This window comes from Cyprinodon variegatus, unplaced genomic scaffold (genome assembly GCF_000732505.1).
Source record: "Cyprinodon variegatus isolate N-32 unplaced genomic scaffold, C_variegatus-1.0 Scaffold226, whole genome shotgun sequence".
In the NCBI taxonomy this organism is placed as follows: domain Eukaryota; kingdom Metazoa; phylum Chordata; class Actinopteri; order Cyprinodontiformes; family Cyprinodontidae; genus Cyprinodon; species Cyprinodon variegatus.
In genome coordinates, this window is record NW_015150679.1 from 45071 (window position 1) to 66969 (window position 21899).

Sequence of the window (21899 nt, forward strand, 5' to 3'; positions counted from 1 at the left end):
GTGTTTACCCATCTTCAATCTGAATACTGTTAATTGTACCCCATAACTCCTGTTCCTTCATATTTCCTGGAGTCAACAGCAAGAACAAAACTGGATCACTTTCTCATGGATGTCATGGTACATTTGTACCTTACTTATAGAGAAACGCATGGCCTCTTATGCCCTGAGATCCAGTTCCTTTTGGCTGCACATAACTAGGGAAGAAAGCCTTTAGCTAAGCAGCTCCTTGTGCGTGGAAGTTTTGTACAAAGGAACTGGAAGTTTACTGAGTTTTTATATTTAAATGCTTTTAAGTTGAAAGTAAAAGAATTTGAAGCAGCCTCAATGATCTGTAATTGTTATACTTGATATATTTTTTTAATCTACCCGTCATTTTAATTGAATGTATCTCTGTTTCTTATGTAACTTTGTTGCATCTTGGCCAGGACTCCCTAGAAAAAGACATTTTTAATCTCAATGGGATTTCTTTTTCCTGGTTAAATAAAGGTTAAATAAAAAAAATAAAATAAAACGGTAACGCATATGGAGGTCAAATTGTGATCCGAGCCATAGAGCTCGTAGTTAGATGTAGTCTTACAAATACTTTTCTCTTTACATTTCAATTTTTTGTATGCATTGTACCATGTATAACGATGCATTTTTATCTATCTCGAACATATTCTTTATTATTATTACTTAACTCTTGGTAAAAACAGAAAGCATTTTTTGATATCTAAGATCTCCTGTCTATATTCCTTTTGTTAAGAATGGTTTACTAAAGCCCGGCATACACTTTGCGATTTTTTTCAATCGTTGCACACAGCTACAGCTTACACTGTACGACGAAACCGTGCGGTTTCCTCGTACAATGTGAGTTTACAGCTCACGATGTATATTCTCACACTGTGTGGTGCAATCTACCTGCTCACACTGTACGTCTAAAAACCACGTGGGACTGAGCTCCGCAGTGAGATGGCGCTACTCGGACTGGTCAATCCAGAAGCCAAACCAGTAGAAGAGGAATATGAAGCTCACTAGAGTGAAACGCGCTGCCTTGACAATTCCTGCAATTTTGTGCTGAAAGCCCTAAAAGGAAAAGGCGACTACGTATTTGGACAAAGACATGACTGAGCAAACGTGGCTACTACGGTCTGTCAATTTTACAGAGAACTCCATTTTCCCCCTGCCATGCTTCTGTGTTTTCATCTGAGAAGAAGAAAAAGAAGAAGAATGCTTGTTTGCGCATGACCACTGAACGATTTTTCCCACGACGGCCGACTGAATTTCAAACGTGTTTGATTTTCTCCCGACCTCACGATTCCATATCGGGAGGTGGTTGTGAGAGGCTGATCGCCCCTCGTTACCCGCTGTAGACTACACGACGCACGATCAGGCTGAAGGTCTGCCCGATCTAAAAATTCTAGCACGACTGGAAAGTCGGCCCGGAGAGGGCAAAAACGTCGTACAGTGTAAGCCCGGCTTAATGTCTATGGAAATGCTAGTTTGAGTGGCTAGCTTCCCTCAAACTATATAAGCTCTGTGCGTCACGTTGAAATGTTGCCTCTTGTCATTGCAGTTGTCAGAACTCTGTTATCTCTACAGCTCTGATTGGGACCACAGCGTTCCCAAACAAAAAGCAAAAGTTACACAACTCTAGAGGACAGCTGTAGCTTTCCACTATAAAACCCAAACCATATAAAGGTTTGTTCACTAGCATGTGTCTCATAGATAATACAAGAAGAAATAATGTGTTTTTGCTCATCTCTTTGAATATATGTGGAGTTGAGTGAACTTATGTGAAAAGGCCTTTATAAAAATATTCAATTTTTTGGTCCTTGTGGACAAGGCCTAGGCCAAACACTTGTTGACATAAAGAATAAAGAAAAAAAAAAAGGCAATTATACAATTATATATGTTCAATCTAAATATAAGCAACAGGAAAAGATGCTGGATACAAAGCAGACTTAAAATATCCTCCTGTTTTCCTCTCTGAGTTAAGAAACTCGTAACTGACAAAACGTTCTTTTGGACCATGAGAAGCTCTTATTTCAAAACTGCCTCACCTTAAAAAACATCTCTTCACGTGCTGGAGGCAAACTGGCGGAGCATTAAAACGCTGTATGATGCTCTGTTCATAATCCCGCCTAAACGTCAAGCTGGGTGAAATTTTCCTTTCACAACAGAAGAACTAAAGTCACGAAGGTCGGTCACCATTTATCATTTTTTCGTGTTAAAAGGAGAAAAGTTAAACGCATGAATAACTGCAGTGTCATTGTCACCGTTTTTAGCAGACGTTGTTAGGATCAGGTGAGTACTTTGTTCAGTTTTATAAACAGCAAAGAAAAAGCGCCTGTGCGCTGCAGAGGTGTGGTGAAACAGTACAAACCTCAACACAAACATGTAATTAGATCTCTGGGACGCCGTGTGTCGATTGAGCTACTCCACAGTGAGGCTGTTTAAACTCTGACCTGTGACAGAAGAGGACCTCTTTCTGTCAGCTTAATCGATGCTTCTTCCACACACAGCTGATCACAGCTTTATCTCAGTGTAAAATCAGCTGTAGCAGCTAGCGTATAGCCGCTATTCCTGCTACATTCCTCATGTTATTTAATCTTCTCCTTCTTCTCCTTCCCCCTTGTTCCAACCCCCACCTTTTTTAAGTTACATACTGATAGATGGGAGCGGGGACCTCTGCAGGAGAGGCAGGTGCTGTGTTAAAATGTTGCCCTCAGGCTACAGAAAAAAAAATCCAGAATAAAAAAGGATTTTCAAATTAAATTCAAACGTTACACAATATAAATAGGTCCCCTCTGGCTTTTTGCAGTGAGAAACAGAGTGGACTTTTTATCATAGAAGTAGAAGGGGATCAGGTAAGGTTGAGTTTGCCGGCTGCAGCTTTTAATCAAAGCAGATTTGATCACAACCAAGCTCTTTTTTTTTTTTTTTTTTTTTTTTTACTGGCAAGCCGCCATGGCAGTGAGCTTCCAGCCCCACAAAGATGCTCCCGGAGTTACTGGCGTGCCAATCACTGGACCACGCCCCTCTTTTGGTGTAGAGGAAAGTAGGTGGTGGGGCCATTAATCACCAGTTCAAGAGAGCACACACCCCCTGAGGGGATGCATGGGGGTAACATCACTCAGCTCCTTAAAGATCATTTTTATTTGCTGTTTTTTCTTTTCCCTCCCTGGCTGGACGACGACATTCCAACACAGGGAGGGGAAAATACACATCATCCCAGAGGAGCACAACCAACGAGTAAACGTCCCTCATTATAAGTTAACCACATACAGGGAAGAACACACAGCACAGGCTACATTAAGTACCAAATAAAGATAAGTCAAGTTTTTCTTTCTGATTTAATTTAATCTTGGAATAAAATCATTCTATTTTAGATTTAGTCAGTGTTTTTGACAAATGTAAAAAGTTTTAGTTGCATTTACTTAACTGCAGTCCATTTATTATGTATGTCTGGCAGCACAAGCTGCACTTTCAGCTGCTGTAAGTGCTCCACTTTTCCTTGTGCCTTATCATTTGTAAGCTTTTTTTTTATCTCCTACTTTTTCCTGATGTTTTTTTTTCTCCAAAGTGTTTCTTTTATTTTGTCTGCTCAAAATATGTTCATTCTAAGCTGATTATCATTAAAAAATATAATTACTGAAAATAGAATTTGAAAATAGATTCTGGATTTAATAGTCATTTCTATTAGTCTATTAAACTTTTCAAATCTGTCTATCATTTAATTGTGCTTTGAGATGAAAAGTTGTGAGATGCTGCTATAAAAATAAAATATATTGGAAGGTTTTACAACTTTATTTATCCTAATTAAATTAGTTCTCTTAACGTGTCCTTTAGGGAGCTAAAGGCTACCACTGTGCAACACCCAGGGAGCATTCTCTAGATAAAAGTCTTTCTTAGGGCCCAGTCTGTGGGATTCAAACCAGGGACCTTGCAGCATCCCTATTATAATCCTGCCCTAAATCACTTAAATTTAGTTTTGGTTTAATAATTTAGTTGACACAATTTGTTATAAATAAAGTTACTTCACCACTTATTATGAAAAATTTATATTGTATATAATTTTCCTACAATATTTCTGACAGTTTTTTTTGTTTCCACCGTTCTGACTCATTATTTGGCTTTATTCTGAATTTCTTTCAGTTATAACTTTCTTCTTGCTGCTCTTCCACGAAAGCTTAGATTTGTGGCATGTAAAGCTAACCACCATCCTTCTCAGCTACAACCTTATATGTCCTCCTGTACACTACGCCCACTCCGCGAAACCAAGAGGTGTTCCAAGAAGCCTGAGCAGATCGAGCAATGAAACCAGGTGATATAGGCAGATGTCAAACAAAACTCACTATCATATCATGAACTTAAAACAGATAAAACTGCTTCATTTTTTGACTTTTGTTTAACTGCATCCTGGTATTTCCTCAGAGCTACTATTTCTACAATGTCTATCTTTTCTTTTATTTATCCAAGTGCATTTAATTTTTTCACTTTTTGAATATCTGTTAATGTAAAAAGGCTAAGATTTGGTCTTGGTTTCCAAACTTTCTTATTGGCCAAAACTTGGGATTTACAAGAAAGTTTTCACACCCCCTCCAATTCACCTTTCCAACAGCTAAACAAAGAAAAGTCAAATGCAGCAAGTCAGATACTGCAATAAAAATAAACAACATTCTCATTTAAATCACATAACTACCATCTTCACATTGTACTTTAGTTAAACTGCTTATTTTACTGATTAACTGAATTAATTATTTCCATGAAAGTTTTTTGAAATACTTATCAGAATGGGTAACTTATTTAATTAATTTCTACCACCTCTTTTTCCTTTCTAGTTAATTAATTAATTAACAATAAAGATTTCAAACTCTGCGTATGTTTAAAAAAATTTAAGCTTTTAATTGCATTTTTTTCACCCTTGGAATTAAGTTAAGTCACTGTTTGATGTACCGTTGTACATCACTAAACGTCGCATATTGAATATCAAATGTTAAGCTCTGAACTGCGATGCTTTATGCACAGCTATACTGTTATAGTTCTGTGGTTAGTTTTAGAAATCAAAGTTTAACTTGTTTACAGCAAAAGTTAAACTTTTTAAAGCAAAATTGTATATGTTGTTGTTATACGGTTTTTACCATATTAAATATGAAGAGATGGTGCTATAATCAAAGTTCATGTACTGGACACAGTTCCACCGAAGAGTTTTTCAAAAATGTTAAAAGAAAGCTAAAAGATTATAACTTTCAAACAATCTGGTGGTTAAATAACCTAGACAGTGTATAAAAAATATGTGTTGCTATACTTTTTTTTATTTAAAACATTGGGATTTTGAATTGAAAAGGGTGTTTTTTGTCATAATAGGCTTTCCACTAAAATTCAATTGTGATTTGTTTATTACAGACCCTGATTCCCACTACACTATATATATCAACAGTATACAGCAAGATCTTTAAGAAAATCTATCCCACCTTTCATTATGAAAACCCACTGCTTCATAGTCAGTGTAATTACATTCATAAATTACAATTGATGCATATTTACTGCAGAGTTTGCACCACATCTGGGTGCAGCGCTAGTTTGAGATAACAAGGAATCATAACAAAAGGGATGTCTCTGTAGCTTCTCCAGCGCTGCCATAGTGCTCTTTGCTGCCTCAATAATAAATATTCCTTATTCCCAACAGTTAAGGTGGATTGCCCCGTCTTGTCAGGTTTAGTGTTGAACTGTGGTCTTTCCATTTGTTAGAATTGACTGCTCTCTAATAAATCTTCAAGTTTTTTAGAGTAGTGGATGTGCTTTGCTGGTGCAGTGGTTAGTGCGCACGACCCATGAACGGAGGATGTAGTCCTCGATATGGCAGACACATGTGTGAATCTGGCCTGTGGTCCTTTGCCGCATGTCTCTCCCTTTCTCTTGTACCCCCTGTCCTGTCAGACCACTTTATAATAAATGAGCCACTAGTGCCATAAAACCTAAAAACAAAAAACAATCCAGAGAAAAGTCTTGGAATCAGAGAAAAAGATTTGTTTCCAGGTCATGTTTTGGTGATGAAGTGCTATATAAGCAAACACACAGATTACAGAAATTACTTCAGCAATATTTACTTTAAAAATCTAATTATTTGTTTTATAACCTATCCTGCATTTAATTTCTCCACAGTTGTATTCCTGTCCGGTCTGCCGGTCATCATGATGCTGTTTGTTCACTAATGTTCTCTAAAGCTTTTGCAGTAAACCTGGATTTATACTGAGGTTAATATACACACAGGTGGGCTCTACATACTAATCATGCGACTCTAAGGACCATTTATCGTCACATGCTATTTATGTAGGACAACCATAATAAAAGGCCTCTTTATAAATAGGAACGCCACACCTGTTAAGAATTTGATTTGTTAAAACGTTAGAGAACTCTTTTTCCCCTCACATTTATCCAGTATGGTGTTTGATGTTCATCAAGGCTTTAGTCTACAAAGTAAATAAAAACCTAAAAATGTTTAATAGTTCAAAACATAGTTTCCTCTTATATGAAGGTACAAATAAAAGACTCCATCAAAACTCTTTAAAAAAGCTTAAGCCAGTTTTGTTTTCAGAAAGAGGGGATCATGTGACGATCTGGTGCACATCCTACCATGAACACAGTTTGTAATCTACTGTTCTCAGGAGCCGGGGGCCACCCAGGTTAAACGCAGCTCAGTCTAAATGAGATAAAATCCTCACTGACAACATCTCAGACAACAACAGATAAACCCGCTTTCCTCACAGCTCTGCTAATCTCAGCCTTTGCACAACTGGCCCATATAAAGTAGAAAGTGCTTTAGCTTCAAAAATCCTAGTTAGTCATAATGAAAGTGATCTCTGATGACAGAAATAAACGTTAGATACTAAAAACAAACACTGCAGGTTTTACACCTTTGGTATTGATGGGTAATAAATTAGTAAAGGATTTCAAATTTCTCCTGTTTTTACTTACTTCCCTGTGAAATCAGCATACTCACAGAAAGCACATCTTCTGGCTCATGCATAGTTATGCAGTCCATGCTGATCTGAATGGTGTTTCCTGCTGACCCATTAGTTGGACTCTCAGTGAAGTTAAGCTCAATGGGCTGAACAGAGTGAATAGCAGACCTAAACAAGACACAAAAAGCAAAGCACATCATTTGCACTTTTCTACGTCTGAGATTCCAAAGAATATTCCAGGTGTTTTCACTCACTGGTCCAGCATATCAAACAACTGGTTGAACACATCTTGACTGAAGAAGTCAGTGGTCGGTGCTGACTGGTTCTGAGTCATAGTGGTGAGGAATGAGCTTTCACTCCAGGACAGCAGGGATGAAGGCTCCCTGAGTCTGCAAAGAGACAACACCAATCAGTCATGTCTGTTTCCCTGCAATACATTCCAGCACACACAAAAATCATTTCTGTTAGTAGGTTTGGGAGAAAGGCATAACGTTTTTTAATGAGTAGTTATAAAAGGTGCACTGTCAGCAAACACTCATTGTAGGAGCTGATGTGCGAGGTTGGGATTCGGCCACCCAGCCAGGGGGAAGAAAGGAGGAGGAGTCCTGGTGGCAGCCATTCATGAAGAGCACATCCATTGTGAAGAAGTCAGGCAGCATAATACAGAATATTTGTACTACACATAATGGTGATTATGCACCATTCAAACAGAGGCACTTTGACCTGCTCCCTTGAAACATTACACCTGCTTCGGAGCTCAGCCCGCCATTGTTCCTGCTGAAGTGGCGCACGCTGGAGTCTGAGATGAGCGGAATTCCCCCCACAGTCTATATGATAGCGCTGCCACCATTTCTGGTATGTGTTCAGCTGGACCAGCCTGGGAGGTGGGCTGATGGGGCAGCCATAATCTGAAGCTGGCACTATTTTAGGTTTTGGAATTCCCCAAAGCTGTGTGATGAAGGATATTAATACCTGACTTAGAAACACAGGCATATCTAATGAAGCAAAAAATTCAAATTATGCACGAGACAGCCACAGAGGACTGTAGAGTTTCAGATAAGAGATTACATTTCAGTTTGTAATGCCTAAAAAGTACTGTGAGTGGGAGGTTTTTACATCTTGTCTTAAGTACAGTATCATACTTTTGAAGTTATAAGAGTAGGTTTAAAGCTTTAATGAATTAAACTTACCACTAATAAAGCTATCCTCTATTTTTTCTTTGGGTTCAAACCTGAAAGGATACAGTGACGTTTGCTTTAGATCTGACACTTCTGACTTTGCAACTAAATAAAAGTCTCTTGTAGTGATTTTATTTAGGAATCTGAACCACTGAAGATTAACTTTAAAACCAAACACATGTAGTGTTATCATGTGGACTGGATTGTTATTATCTTAGACTACATAATAGTCCTTTATAACACTGTCATCAATGTCATACTTGTTCTATTTATGAAAGTACAACTAGAATTGTTTTAGAAAAATCAAGTACCATGCAAAGTGCAAATAATTATTCCAAAAAAAGAAAATGAAAAAACAATCCGCTGGTCTTTGTTTCTAAGATTGAAGACGTTTCGCTTCCCATCAATGAAGCTTTTTCAATTCAAAATGTCAGGAATAGCGTTGAATTAGAGGTTTTATACAGTAGCCCAACAAAGCCTTGTTAACATTATTCTAAGGGGTATGCCAAACAGTCTTAAGCATGACCAAACCAGATATCTAACATGAGCCATTTTGTGTTATACTGAAAAAGAATTCTTTAAATTACAGTTTATGATTTGGAAGCATTTAAGGCCAAATCCTGATGAAACCTAAAATGTAGATTGTGGCTCTAATATTTTCTGAAGATGGCTTAAACTAAGGAGTAGTCCCAAAAATGACTAAAACTGTCTCTGCTTGTATAAGTTGACTTCATCATATATGCATAATATATTAGTATATAGTTCTGAAAACCAGATTTCGAATAGAAAGATCCCTAACTGTCCAAAGCTGTTGGACACTGTTCCTTGCACTGTTTTTGCACGTCACAATCACTTTATTTGGATTTATAGTTTATATATATATAAATGTTTGTATATCTGGAGCGTGTAACAAAAGTAATATCCCTCTGGGATTATTAAAGTATTTCTGATTCTGAATCTGAAGTGACACATGCAGACCCAGAAAAAAGTAAAAAAATAATAATAATAACATAAAGCAAAACAGAATAAGAGATTCAACAGTAACTTTTTAAATATTGGAAGAAATAAGGCAGGTGCAAAAAATTTATTAAAATTAAAGGAATTATGAACAGAGTATGTCACTTAAAAGAAATATACAAATTGCTGTACATTTTGCAAAGATGTATAATCATTTAAACTTTTTTTATGCAACCTAGCTCTTAAGTCTAATCGTTTGTTTTTTTGTGTAAACTTAGCCTACCTAATTTACAAATACTACCTCACCAGCTTCCCATACCTCAGTAAAGATCTTATTATTTGCAGCTATTTCTCATCAGTCTGAGGGGGATTTCTAGATGAAGCGCATTTGACTTAATTCAGAACATGGATTCAGCTTAGTTGAATGTCTTTGTTGTTATAGATAAACCTCTCTGTTTTTTTTATGTTCTGCGGTAAGTAGAAATAAAACTCTTATAACTATACGATCCTCTTTATTTCATCACTTCAAACACTTAAACATGATTGCAGGTAGAGGTTGGGCTCCATCATGTTTTAATTAGGTGTAAACTACAAGAAGTGCTACCTAATTGCTTATTTCTGCAATTTTCAGAATGTTTAATAAACGCTGCAGTGATGTTGGATACTGCAACTTAGGGCTGTCTGGACATTTTTGTCTATCCAAATCAGAATTCTACATTCAGAATTGTTATTTTGGATGGAAACACTAAAAATCCCCACCATCCGTATCAGAGATGCTGATGGTGAACACTTTAAATCCAGCATGGATTTAAAATGTTTTAATTTAGAAAGGAATTTGGGACTTCTTGTTAAATTATACATGGCTGAGAATAAAAAGTAATTACTATATTTTTAACTGGTTTCCCGTCCTAAATTAATAATGGAAGCGAATCTAAATTACTTAGACTTTTGCAGACAAAATTTAAGTAATTAACTTCTTTGATAAATTGATAAGTTAGCAAAACTTAACAAATAAATAAGTTAAAAGCATATTTTCTTTGTAAAACTCGTTTAGATAGCAAATTAACTTACAGTGTATATCATATGTTTAAAAAACTGCTTATAAGGTATTTTTTTATTTGAAAAAATATAAAGAAAACTGAGTATCATGGAAATGCTAATGAAAAGTCCAATTAGTTAGCTAGTCACACCTGGCATGCTAGCATACTCGGCTAGCCGCTTTTCCCCCCAAAAAACACTATTTTCTAAAGACGCAATTCATCAAAAAATACATCCTTCATTTATCTCTCATTCGGGCAAAATGTATAATTTCTGTAACTGTAAATCTTTAGAAGCTACAATTATGAAATTACCTGTAACGTAACAAGAGGATGGTGAGAAGGTCAAACTGTTGTAGAAACTTGCTCCTCTTTGTCACAGAAATCGAAATATCGCGAGATGACATGACTCACAATTAAACGTCATGCATAAGAACCCTTAATAACAATTTTTATCTTCCTAATTTCAGTTTTAAATTATTTCTACGTTCAATCATTTCATGTGTTTTATATAATAATTTTTATATAATTTTTTTTTGTTCAGCACATTTTGCCAGAGCCTGCTTAATTAAAACGTACTTTATAAATAAAGTTTTTTTTCTTTGAAAGGAATAACTAATAAAAGCAGATGTGTTGGGGGCTTTAATCACAGCTCAGTTCTTTTTAATTGAAGCTTTAATCCTTCCTATCATTATTATTATTATTATTATTATTATTATTATTATTATTATTATTATTATTATTATTATTATATAGTATTATTACATTACTATTATTATTTAAAAAAAAACTTAAATTTTACAACTGTAAATATACAGCCATATGTTTATATTACTGTTTTTATGTATTTTTGTAATTGTCTAGCTGTTCTTAATGAAATTTCTTTTTGTTTACACTTGTGTATACAAAATGACAAAATAATTCTAAGTCTAAGTCTACTATTTTTCTTCCTACTTCTGACTTCTACTCATTACATTTTCACACAAGTATCTGTACTTTCTATTCCTTGTATTTTAAAAACAAACGTTACTGTGTTTATAAATATTTATTTCACATCATGTGCGCCATCCAAGGCAGATCATTGGCTCCATCCACATCTAGTGAACACTAATGTAATTAGATGAGTTATATAATGCAAACACTCATTGGTTAGCTAAAGGAAATCATCAAAAGGAAGCAGGCGTTCTTCAAACTGCAAATGTGAATTATCTATGCCATGCTACAATGATGGATTCAGAAAAAGATCTTGAAATGTCTGAAAGGTCGGACACAGGCGAGTGCTTATGGGGAGATGGAGACCAACAAGACCTCCTTCATCCTTGGCCATATCTCTAAACATTTTTCCAAATAGTCGAAAAATTTGGCTTTCAATTCATATAGTGGCATCTAGCTGTGAACAGTGTCCTGTCTGGCAGTGTGGCAATAAGAATAAGTGTCTTGATGCCAAAAAGGGCACAACAGATTTTACTTTCACAAGTGGAGCAGTACGGCTATTGCCATAGTGTTCCGCTTTTTTAATGCATATAAATTACTTTATTATGATTATGCAGGGAGTTTTACAGATTATATGGACACTGCAATGCAAGTAGAACAGGAAAGGAGAAACAGAAAAAAAGGAGAAAAGATGAAAGAAAGAGGAGATAAAAGGGAGATAATGATCAAACATTTTCAGTCTGCTTCATCACCTGCAAAGAGATGTAAAAAGAACAACACAACCAACGGACAAGGTACAAGACATACAATAAAGTAACACCTAGACTATCACTGAAGTGTAAGTAGTATTATTTAATCTGACATGTATTCTGTGTTACCTGAAGATAAGTTTATGGGCTGTCTGTATGGAAGTGAATCTCTGAGTACCTCGAACCAAGCACCTGTAGTTGTTTGTGAAAGTGCAATTGTGCATGTGAAGTTTACCCGAAGAAAAAATGCTCAATAGTGGTTGTGGAGAGCCGAAGAGGTGCCCCCCCAGAGCACTGAGTCCAGCGTCAGGAGACCCAAAGCCCCCAGACGCCCAAAGGGACCCCAAGAGTGAAGGCACCAAGGAGGGGCCAGCCCAGGACATCCGACCCCCTCCAAGGGACGAGGAGAGACAGCCCCGAGGAAGTCCCCCAGCCTCCGCAATGCCGGAGCCCCGGAGCCGCCGGCAGCCAGTCAACCCGAAGTGGCTGTTTTTTTTTTTTTAAGTTACTTTATACTTTTATACAAGTAGTTTTTGGAGCACATACTTCAAGGTCAAGTTGATACTTCAACTTTTACCAGAATGTTTTTAAACTGCAGTATCTATACTTCTACTTAAGTAGCAAATGTGTGTACTTTTGACACCACTGTCTATAACAATGATCTTTTTCCAACAGCAGTGTGTGATAGTCCAGAGTATAATCATTAATTGTGTGGTTCAGGTTTGTAGAGAAAAGAAAACCAATGCATAGTTACTGATTTCTTATAATACATGATACAATTTATCAACGCATTAATGCCTCACTTCAACTATTATGCACATCTGCTTTTTGGTTGTTTTAATCTTGGTATTCTTTAAAATTAATAAAAGTTTTTAAAATGATAAACCAACAAACAGTGAGACGGAAAAGTAGTTGAACTTGTAAAAGATATGTAACAATATTTCTTTAAAGCTCAATGTAATTTGGTGCAGAAATGCATGACATCAAGTAAGAATATACTAAAACTGTTTGTTTTTCTTTATTTTGTGTAACAGTTTAGTTTTGCTCCACTTGCTCAAAGTGCTTTATCCATTTTCTCGCAGTTGTTTCTCAATGTTTTCGGATATCTGGTTACTCAGAGAGTTTTTCAGGTAGCCAGAGGCAAAGGCTGTTCAGCATCCACTTAAACACAGCGCAGCGCCTCCAGACGAGACAGGGCCAGAGGTCAGCACTAAACAGGGACGGCCATTGTCTCTCAGCAGGTTGGGCACAGCGGCCGATGAAAATGCAATCAAAACAAACAGCCTGGGCTATCAGGGGGCCTTCTCCAGTGTCATTATTAATCACTTTTCAAAGGCTTTAAGACCCTCTCCCCCTCATCCGTCAGCCCCGGCTGGAAGAGGGACATGACTGCAAAACAATAGAAAGCCTCGGTGTCCCTTCCCTTATCCCCTTACTTTTAGGGAGGTGAAACAGTTGGAGGGTAGTGAAAACATGATCATTTATTCATTTTGGGACAAAACTGACAAATTAAACAATAATAAAAAAAAAATGCTAAACAGCTGTCCATTTGCTAAAAACTGTATCAGACTTCACTAAACAAAGGTGTGCTAATAAAACTTTTATACATGAAAAATGAAAAGTTGTCCTTTTCAAATTTAGCTTAACTCTATTTTAAACTGCCATAAGAGAAAATTATTTATAGAGTAAAAAAGAAACAAATTTGACCATAAAGATAAAAGTACAGACTGCGAGATGAAAAAATTGATAACAGCATAAATCTAGAAATTAACTGAATTTAATGCAATGATATTAACTATACTATATATATATATATATATATATATATATATATATATATATATATATATATATATATATATATATATATATATAATGGTCTTAGATCATTTTGCTAATGATTTAATGATGCATTTAGTTTCCGTTTCATTGTTATAGCTTTTGAATTTATACCTTACTTGACCATTTTGAATAGAATTGAATAATTATGCTGTTCTTTTGGTGTTCTGAGTGTAATCTCTTATCCATTTCAATTTCTAATTAATGTTAGGGAAACTTTAGTCCACTGTTCCTTATATTTTCTAATGGCTTTCTAATATATTTATTTCATACCAACATTCTCTTGTTTTTTTTTTTGTTTTTTTTTTACATTCTCAATTCTTTAATATTTTTGTTTTTCACATGTCTTTTACCCAGTATACTTTTTTAAGTAGAGCTTTTGATAATTATTTGCTTCGGTTCATTTATCTTTTGAACTTTGTTTTTGGTTTGTATTTGTTGTTGTTTTTATCAACATAGTTTCATTATATCAATAAAGTCCAATTATTTGGCAGATTTAAATTTCATATAGAATTTGATTATATTTCAGCTAAACCAAATTAATGAATGAAAAATTGTAGCTAATATCTAAATATGATTTTAAAAAATAGCATATTACAACAACAAATCCTCATAACCATTACTTTGGTAAAGATCAGTTTGGGTCAAACTCTGAATGAGAGGCATCGTACCAAATATCACTCTTAGAAATTCTAAAGTAAAAGGTATATTGCTGTTTTGATGAATAAACCTTGCAAATACTCAGATGAAGAGCCTTGGTTTAAGGTTTTATGTCCACTATCAGCCCCTAAATACCCCTCTGCACTTGCACTGTTGCCATAGGTGAGCCACACATATAAATATATTAGGACCAAGCAGCAGCTGAGGAGCCGGGCAGACGACAGTGTTGACACGTTGCTCTGGACCCACAGATGAACTCAGCGTCAAACAAAGGACACCATATTCTTATTATCAGGCATTAAAAGTCAATTTTTTCATCTATGCTATAAGGAAATCATAATATCACACAGACTGCTCTTATGAGATTTTCAGTGCACCTGTTATGGTTAGTGGAATACATCACATGAGCTTATATATTCTATGATATTTAAAAATATATATATTCAAACCATCCATTCAGAGAATAAGTAAGTACTTACCTATGAAATGGAAACTCTGGATAATACTGCAAAGCTGTATAAGGTGAGTTCATGTTGGCATGCCAACCTTTCCTTAAAAAAAGCAGCTTGTACTAAACGTGAAGAAACACCTGTGCTTGAGTTACAAAATTAAACCCAATTTACAGCAAGAATAAAAGATCTCTAAATACATAAAAACAATTTATATAATCAAAGGGGCCTGGGTTAAAGGGCCAGGTGGTACAGTGCAGAGTGGGGAAAGTTTCAGAGATGTTTTGAATATAGGTATTTTTTCTTAGGCTGCTTTACAGATAGGAGGGGCCTGGGCCGAGTCGCTGACCAATCCCCGGCTACAGTTGTACAAGATATCACTCACTCTCTGTTGCCAGGACATAGATATCAAGCAACTACATTTGACCCCTGTGCCCCTTCCAACCTAACACACATACCCCCCCCCCATACACACACACACCATCAGCTAGAGCGCCTACATCCTGAAAAGCTCCCTCTGCGCTGCTCTGGCCTTGTTCTGATATTACCAGCCAGATCCTGGAGCGGGTTTGGACAGCTGAGAGCACGTCTGTTGCGTTACGTTTCATGTATAGGTCTACTAGTGTTGGAACCTAAAAAAAATTTAACTCAACAAGACATTAAATGGATAGTTAATGTTTTTCTAACTGAGATTCTGTCGTATAGTTAGAAGCAGGTAATATCTAAGTGTAGGTAAATAACTTTTTTGGAGTCTTCATTTACTATGAATCCAGTTTAATTGCTATCTAAACTTAAGGCTCAAGGCCATCCAGACAGGAATATGAATCAAAGTGGACATCTGCTCTTAAGAAAGAAAATCTTCAGTTCAAGAAAGTAGTTTGTTCAGAAGCAAATTTAGAAATGTTGATAAAAATCGGTTTGAAAATAAAAATTTTGCTCTTGTTTTGAAGACGTTTCACTTTTCATCTGAAGATCCTCTTCAGCTCAGAGGTCGTGATGAAGTAACTCCGAGTTTTAAGCCATTTGATAACAAGGACCCCTTTACATTTCAATTCAGAGGAAGATTAATCTACCCTAAAATCCCTGTTTACTGTTTTTCATTCTACTGAGATACTGAGAAACGTTTTGTAAACTTTGAATTGATTTTTAAAATGACTTGACATCTGGCTCATTGCTGGGCTGTGAGCTTTCTGAAGTTAAAATCTGAGGCCATCTACTCTGTAAGGAGATGCTTTCTCTCCTGTGACTTCAACAGATTATTTCATTCTTCTTACAGACCATCTTTCTCTGTCTACAATGCGATCCCCTAGGAGTGGCTTTGCATACACCTATGGAGAGGCTGTTTGATTACCTCATTATAGAGGACTTGGCATTCCATCTGGTACTAAACTACCCAAATGTTTCACTCTGTGCCTGAGGAATGAAATGGCCTCAAATGTAGGAAGGGAATTCAAGTTGGATTTTTGGTTCATGTATATCCTGGATAAATGGCGGCACAGTGGGTAGCACTGCTGCCTTGCAGCAAAAGATCCGGGTTTGGTTTCAGGCCTGGGCTCTTTCTGCATGGAGTTTGCATGTTCTCCCTGAGCAAGGGTTCTCTCCGGGTACTCCGGCTTCCTCCCACAGTCCAAAAACATGACTGTTAGGTTAATTGGCTTCTCTAAATTCTCTTTAGGTGTGTGCATGAATGGTTGTTTGTCCAGTGTGTCTCTGTGTTGCCCTGCGATGGACTGGCGACCTCCCCAGGGTGTACCCTGCCTCTCGCTTTTGATATCCTGGATGATTGAGAACCTTCAACCAGTCATCACGTTTGCATGGGTTATTCATTTAAATAGAATCCAATGAGGGTTTACGCAGGAAATGGAAGTCGGTAGAGGTGCATCAACATTAACTGTCCAATTCCAAACATATACAGTATAGTGATCAGGCCAAATTCTTAATTATACTTTATTGTACTTTAGTGTTTAATATCCATCCATCCATTTTCTGTCATGCTTATCCCAGGCGGGGTCGCGAGGGGTGCTGGTGCCTATCTCCAGCTGTCTACGGGCGAGAGAAAAAATGGAACCCAGGAAGCTGGGAATCGAACCTAGAACCTTCTTTCTGCAAGCACTTTTGGGTGCTACCCACTGCTCTACTGTGCAGCCCCAGTGTTTAGTATTTTTATTGATATTATAACAATGAAAGAAAAAAAAGAAACAACTAAAAGTAAACAAAAACAACCCTGCTGTCCCTTACACTGGGAAAATCTGTATTCATTAAAACAGATAAACAGACCACCCATAGATACTTAGAATACTATGCAAATCATTGCAACCTTTGTTGATGAGGGGCTAAAAAAAAGCATAAAAAAAAAATTGGAAAGGTAATTAACTTTCTGACCCCCTCCCCAGCAGGCAGATCAAACCATCAAACCCCTTTGCAGTAACTGCAGATACAAAAGCAGGCCATGGTTTAAAGTCACAATGTAGAGTCCTTCACCAATATACTTCTTAAAATTTCTATATTTTGGAGGCATAGCCAGAACATGTGCATTAAGGTGGCCTACTGATTTCTCTCTGTTACATATTGGTCCATATGGAGCTTATATCTTAGCCAGTTTAGATTTACTCGTAAGATCTGTTAAAAGTACCACTTTAATATGAATGTTTGAATGTCTCAAGAACACTGAAGATAAATTTATTTTCATCTAAACTCCACCTGTTCTGTTTCACTGATACTCAATTGACGATCCTGTTTCCAAGCCTCTTTAATGACAGACATAGAAGTAACACTCAAATGAGATATCAACTGTAGCATTAAAGATGTAGCTTTCTTTTAAGCTAAGTCAAAAGACAACACATCATCAATTAGGGGTCTGTCTGAGAATCCATAACAAAGTACCTCAATTGGAAAAATCTTAACACAAAAGTTATAAGGAGGCAGAAGATATTTGGCTGAAAGTTCTTTCAAAGAAACAAATTTGTTACGTATAAAAAAAATATTTACCGGTACGCTTTTTAGCACATTTAAGGGTCACATATGCATGGTGGTATCCTGCATCAACTGCTATTGTGTTGGATAAACTCATATCAAGGAGATCAAAACATTTTCCAGAAAAATTTGACTAATTCATAAACTACACAATTATCAATAATCTTTTTTGAAAATAGAGGAACCTATGTACCAATTATGGCCGATAAAGAAATACAGTTCTTTGTAGTTTAGAACATAGGATATTTGACAATTAAATCTGCATAAATTGGGCATAACCGACATAATCAGCTAAAGCAAAGGGAATATTGTATCAATATTGATAATTGATAATGACATTAAATTAACACCTAAAGCAAAATAATTTTTGAGGTTTAAATGGATTTGGAATTTTTGGGCACCTTTTCTCTCAACACTCAAGTATTTGACCATGTAGTTATCATAAAGTCAGTTCTAAGCATGTGTTTGTAAGAGGAAGATCACAGATGGCGCACTGCCTCCTGGCAGTTTTTTTTACACTGTTTCCTGTGTAAAAAACAAAACTTTTTTATAAATAAGTAATAAATAAATATTAAAAAAAAACAGACAAAAACAGTTGTTCTGGGATGTAAAAGTCCACTTTGGTCTGTGTCGTTCTTAGACAAGAAAATAGAGACAGGTTCTTGTAATCTGGGTTTATACTAGATTAATAGCTGCTTCTCTCACTCATTTTTTTTATGTGCAGGACTCAGAAATGTTTTTTGAGTGCTAAGGAATAGCCTTTTTTAACAAGTAGAGCATTACCACTTTTCCTATGATGCTCTATTTACCTGTATATACCTCTATATACATATATATATATTGCAATATTTTGGAAATGAAAGAAAGACATTTAAGGCTAGGCTTAAAACTTTCCTTTTTGATAAAGCTTATAGTTAGAGTGGCTCAGGTAATGCTGAGCTATCTCTAAAGTTATGCTGCTATAGGCTTTGACTACTGGATGACATAGGACCCCTATTTCATCATTCTGCTTCATTCTATCTCTATTCTCCCACTCTGCAGAATCTGTTAGTTCAATCTCTAATGTTCTGCTCTCTCTGCTTTTTCTCACAGTAGCTTCACCTCGTCTGTTCCTGTTTGGCTGTGACTCCATCCTGGAGAGAAATATCAGTTGTGCTGCTGCCATCAACACCTTTGTTTATAGATGTTGGAGATCGGCCTGTTTTTCAGTGTTGTCTTGTTTCTCTGACTGTGACTGGCTGGATGTGCTCTCTTCATCCTCTGACATGGGAGCTGGCTCAGAGCTCATCTGCCTGGCTGTGTGTTTCCTGAATAGGGCTGCCTTTTATAGTTGCCTGTCGTATCTCTACTTCTGTCTCCCTGAAACCCAGTCGACCTCGGCAGATGGCCGCTCACACTGAGCCTGGTTCTGATGGAGGTTTCTTCCGGTTAAAAGGGAGTTTTTCCTCTCCACTGTCGCTACAAGCATGCTTACTGTGAGAGATTGCATTAGAGTCAATGAGTCAATGCAAGCAACTGTTTTTTCATTGATAGAAAACTTTGAATCAATTTGACTGGAGGATCTGGTTGAATTTTAAAGATGACATGTGTTGTAATGGGGTGATGTGTTGGCGTTATATAAATAAACTGAATTGAATTAAATTGAATTGACTTATAAGCTTATACCAAATTAATCCAACCCAGATAAAGTGACTGACTAATCGTTTCTTTTTCAGACTGGTCCAAAGACTGTAACTTCTATGTGGTCTTGTCAGAAAGTTTAGTGTCATTCATGTTTTTATGTCTTAAATACATGCTCGCAGTCTGTGTAATGTGTTAGTTTAATAAGAATATCCGTAATAATGAAGGACTATAACAGATACAAGTCTGTTATCTGAAGCCATGTGAATATCATTAGTGACTTTCAGCAGTGCTGTTTCGGTGCCATGATGAGCTCTAAAATGTGACAGAAGCTCATCAAAAAGGTAATTACAGTGTAAGTGCTCACACACTTGATTAGCAACTATTTACAGGAAGTTTAAATGAGAGATCTGATGCTCTTTTAATGATTTTGATAATTAAGTAATTTTAAGCTTCTAAAAAACTGACTTATCGTTGTAAATAGAAGCACATTAACCATGTGCCAATTCAGTGCATAGACAATGGTAACAACAACATTCGTCTGCAACCTGTTTGATCTTAAGGAAATGAAGCCGTCCTCTACATGCCTTGTCAGATGCAGCTTACATTAGAAACAAAAGATGAGTCTCTTTAATAGTCCTCTCTTTCGTCTCCATCTACTCGTGCCACGTCCATGCACCCGCTTCCCCTCATCCGAGCGGTTTGGAGATGTAAACCTAGATGTCTTGTGTGGTTTTCAGAGATGAACAGCAGATGAATCAGCATGCTAAAATAAAAAGATCAGGTCACCGTGGGGGAATGATAATAAATAGATGTGGTGTATCCAGGGAACACAAACCTCTAAGCTGCTCTCTTGTACTTTTAATAAAGATGTAAAGTATCATCCTTCCTAACTCAGAGTCCAGTCTGTACCTGGGAGAAAACACACAGACCGAGAAGGCATGCTTGGTTCAATGTATCAGTTTAACTTTACGATCGTCCTCAAAGCGAAATAATTTCTTACAGCGAGCAGAAAAAATATAACAAAAAAACAACAAAACCGGAAAAAAGCAGAAGAGAAAACTCCAGGGTAAATATTAACAGAAATACAGGAAAGACTAAAATGACAAAGTAATCCCACCCCTAAAAATGTATGTGAATTATAGCCACAGGTGTTAATATTTCTATTTGTTGATCTATGCTTTAGGCTGACGGATGTGTTTGACCTTTTATGTGACTCTCATAAAAATGCTTCTATTAGATCAGATAGAAGATCAGATTAGAATCTCTAAATTTGGCTTTTACTGTTTGTTTCTAAATCTTTTTATATTTCCTACTGATAGGTTGCCAGACTGTCCTTTCATTTTCCTGGCATTGCAAAAAAAATAAAATGCTAGATTTAGTCAGTTTAAGGATTGGTTATTACTTTTTTAGATATATTCCAAATGATCCTCTCTGAGGAGAGTAGAGAGGATCATCAGTCCAACAGGATCTGCAACAGCTTTTTCCCTGCTGCCACCAGACTGTTAAACTGTTGAAAACACTAATCAAGACTCTGCATCACATTTAAACATCATATTTGCACTAATAACATGCCTGATTTTTTCACAATTCCTTTAAATAGAACAATGTTCTACTGCATCTTGCACCATATTTATTTATTTGCACTGCAATAAACATTTCCATATTACGACGGAGTATTAGGGCCAGGCTTCTTCGATTTTGAGAATAATGTTGCAACATTACGAGAATAAAGTCATAACATTTTACGACTTTATTCTCGTGATGCTAAAACTTTATTCCCGTAATTTTATGACTATTCTCGTTGCAATTTTAGTCTGGTAAACTTACGACTATATTCTCAAAATAGAAGGAAAAAAGTCTCTAGCCTGGCCCTAATACTCCGTCGTACCATAATCAACGCCTTTTACACTATGACTTTAAGCTGTTTTTCTTTTCTCCTACACTGTTTACATTCTGATCACTGCTGCACTTTATAAATGGTAATGTTCAATTCACCATTGCATGCTGCTCATTCATTGTTGAAAAGCTGTATGCATTAAAATTTCATTTTGAATTCATTTTGTCTATACAAGAAAACAAAGTTTAAGTTTAAATCTAGATGTATTTAATTTATGAATAAATTGCAGTCTATGATATGATTTGTTTGTTTGCCGACATATTCAGAATTTTCCCTGAATGTCAACTTTAACTATGAAAACACCCAGCCACTGAAAACACGAAAACTCAAGACTTTCCTGTAACACCCTATAGGTTATAGCAACATTTTCAGCACCCCTATTTTAACCCATCTTAAATATGTATTTTAGAGAAAAAAATCAGACTTATTTAAATCCCATGACTACCTTTAGAGTTTAAGTATTTCGGATTTGAAAATTAATTATGCGTTGTAACAGAATTTAGATATTTGATTAACATTTTTTATCAATAATTTTTTTTCAAATCAGCCTCTCAAAAGGGGTATTTTTAATTAGATACAATTTAAACAATTGTTTAAATATAAAGGGCCATATGCCTTTGCTGTGTTTAATTTAACTTTGAATCCAGCAGTGCTGTG

General features: G+C 36.2%; 1 protein-coding gene across 1 annotated transcript in view; it reads right to left on the reverse strand.

Annotated features, from left to right (window-relative positions):
• The window catches only part of tp63 (tumor protein p63), a 43592-nt gene extending 28638 nt beyond the window's left edge, over positions 1-14954 (reverse strand). Inside the window, exons 1-3 of the mRNA XM_015380973.1 lie at positions 14780-14954; positions 7202-7336; positions 6986-7115 (exon numbers count right to left, since the gene is read on the reverse strand). Coding sequence (XP_015236459.1) covers positions 6986-7115; positions 7202-7336; positions 14780-14832 — 318 coding nt within the window. The 5' untranslated portion in view covers positions 14833-14954. The remainder of the gene's footprint in view (positions 1-6985; positions 7116-7201; positions 7337-14779) is intronic.
• Between the last annotated feature and the right edge of the window lie 6945 nt (positions 14955-21899).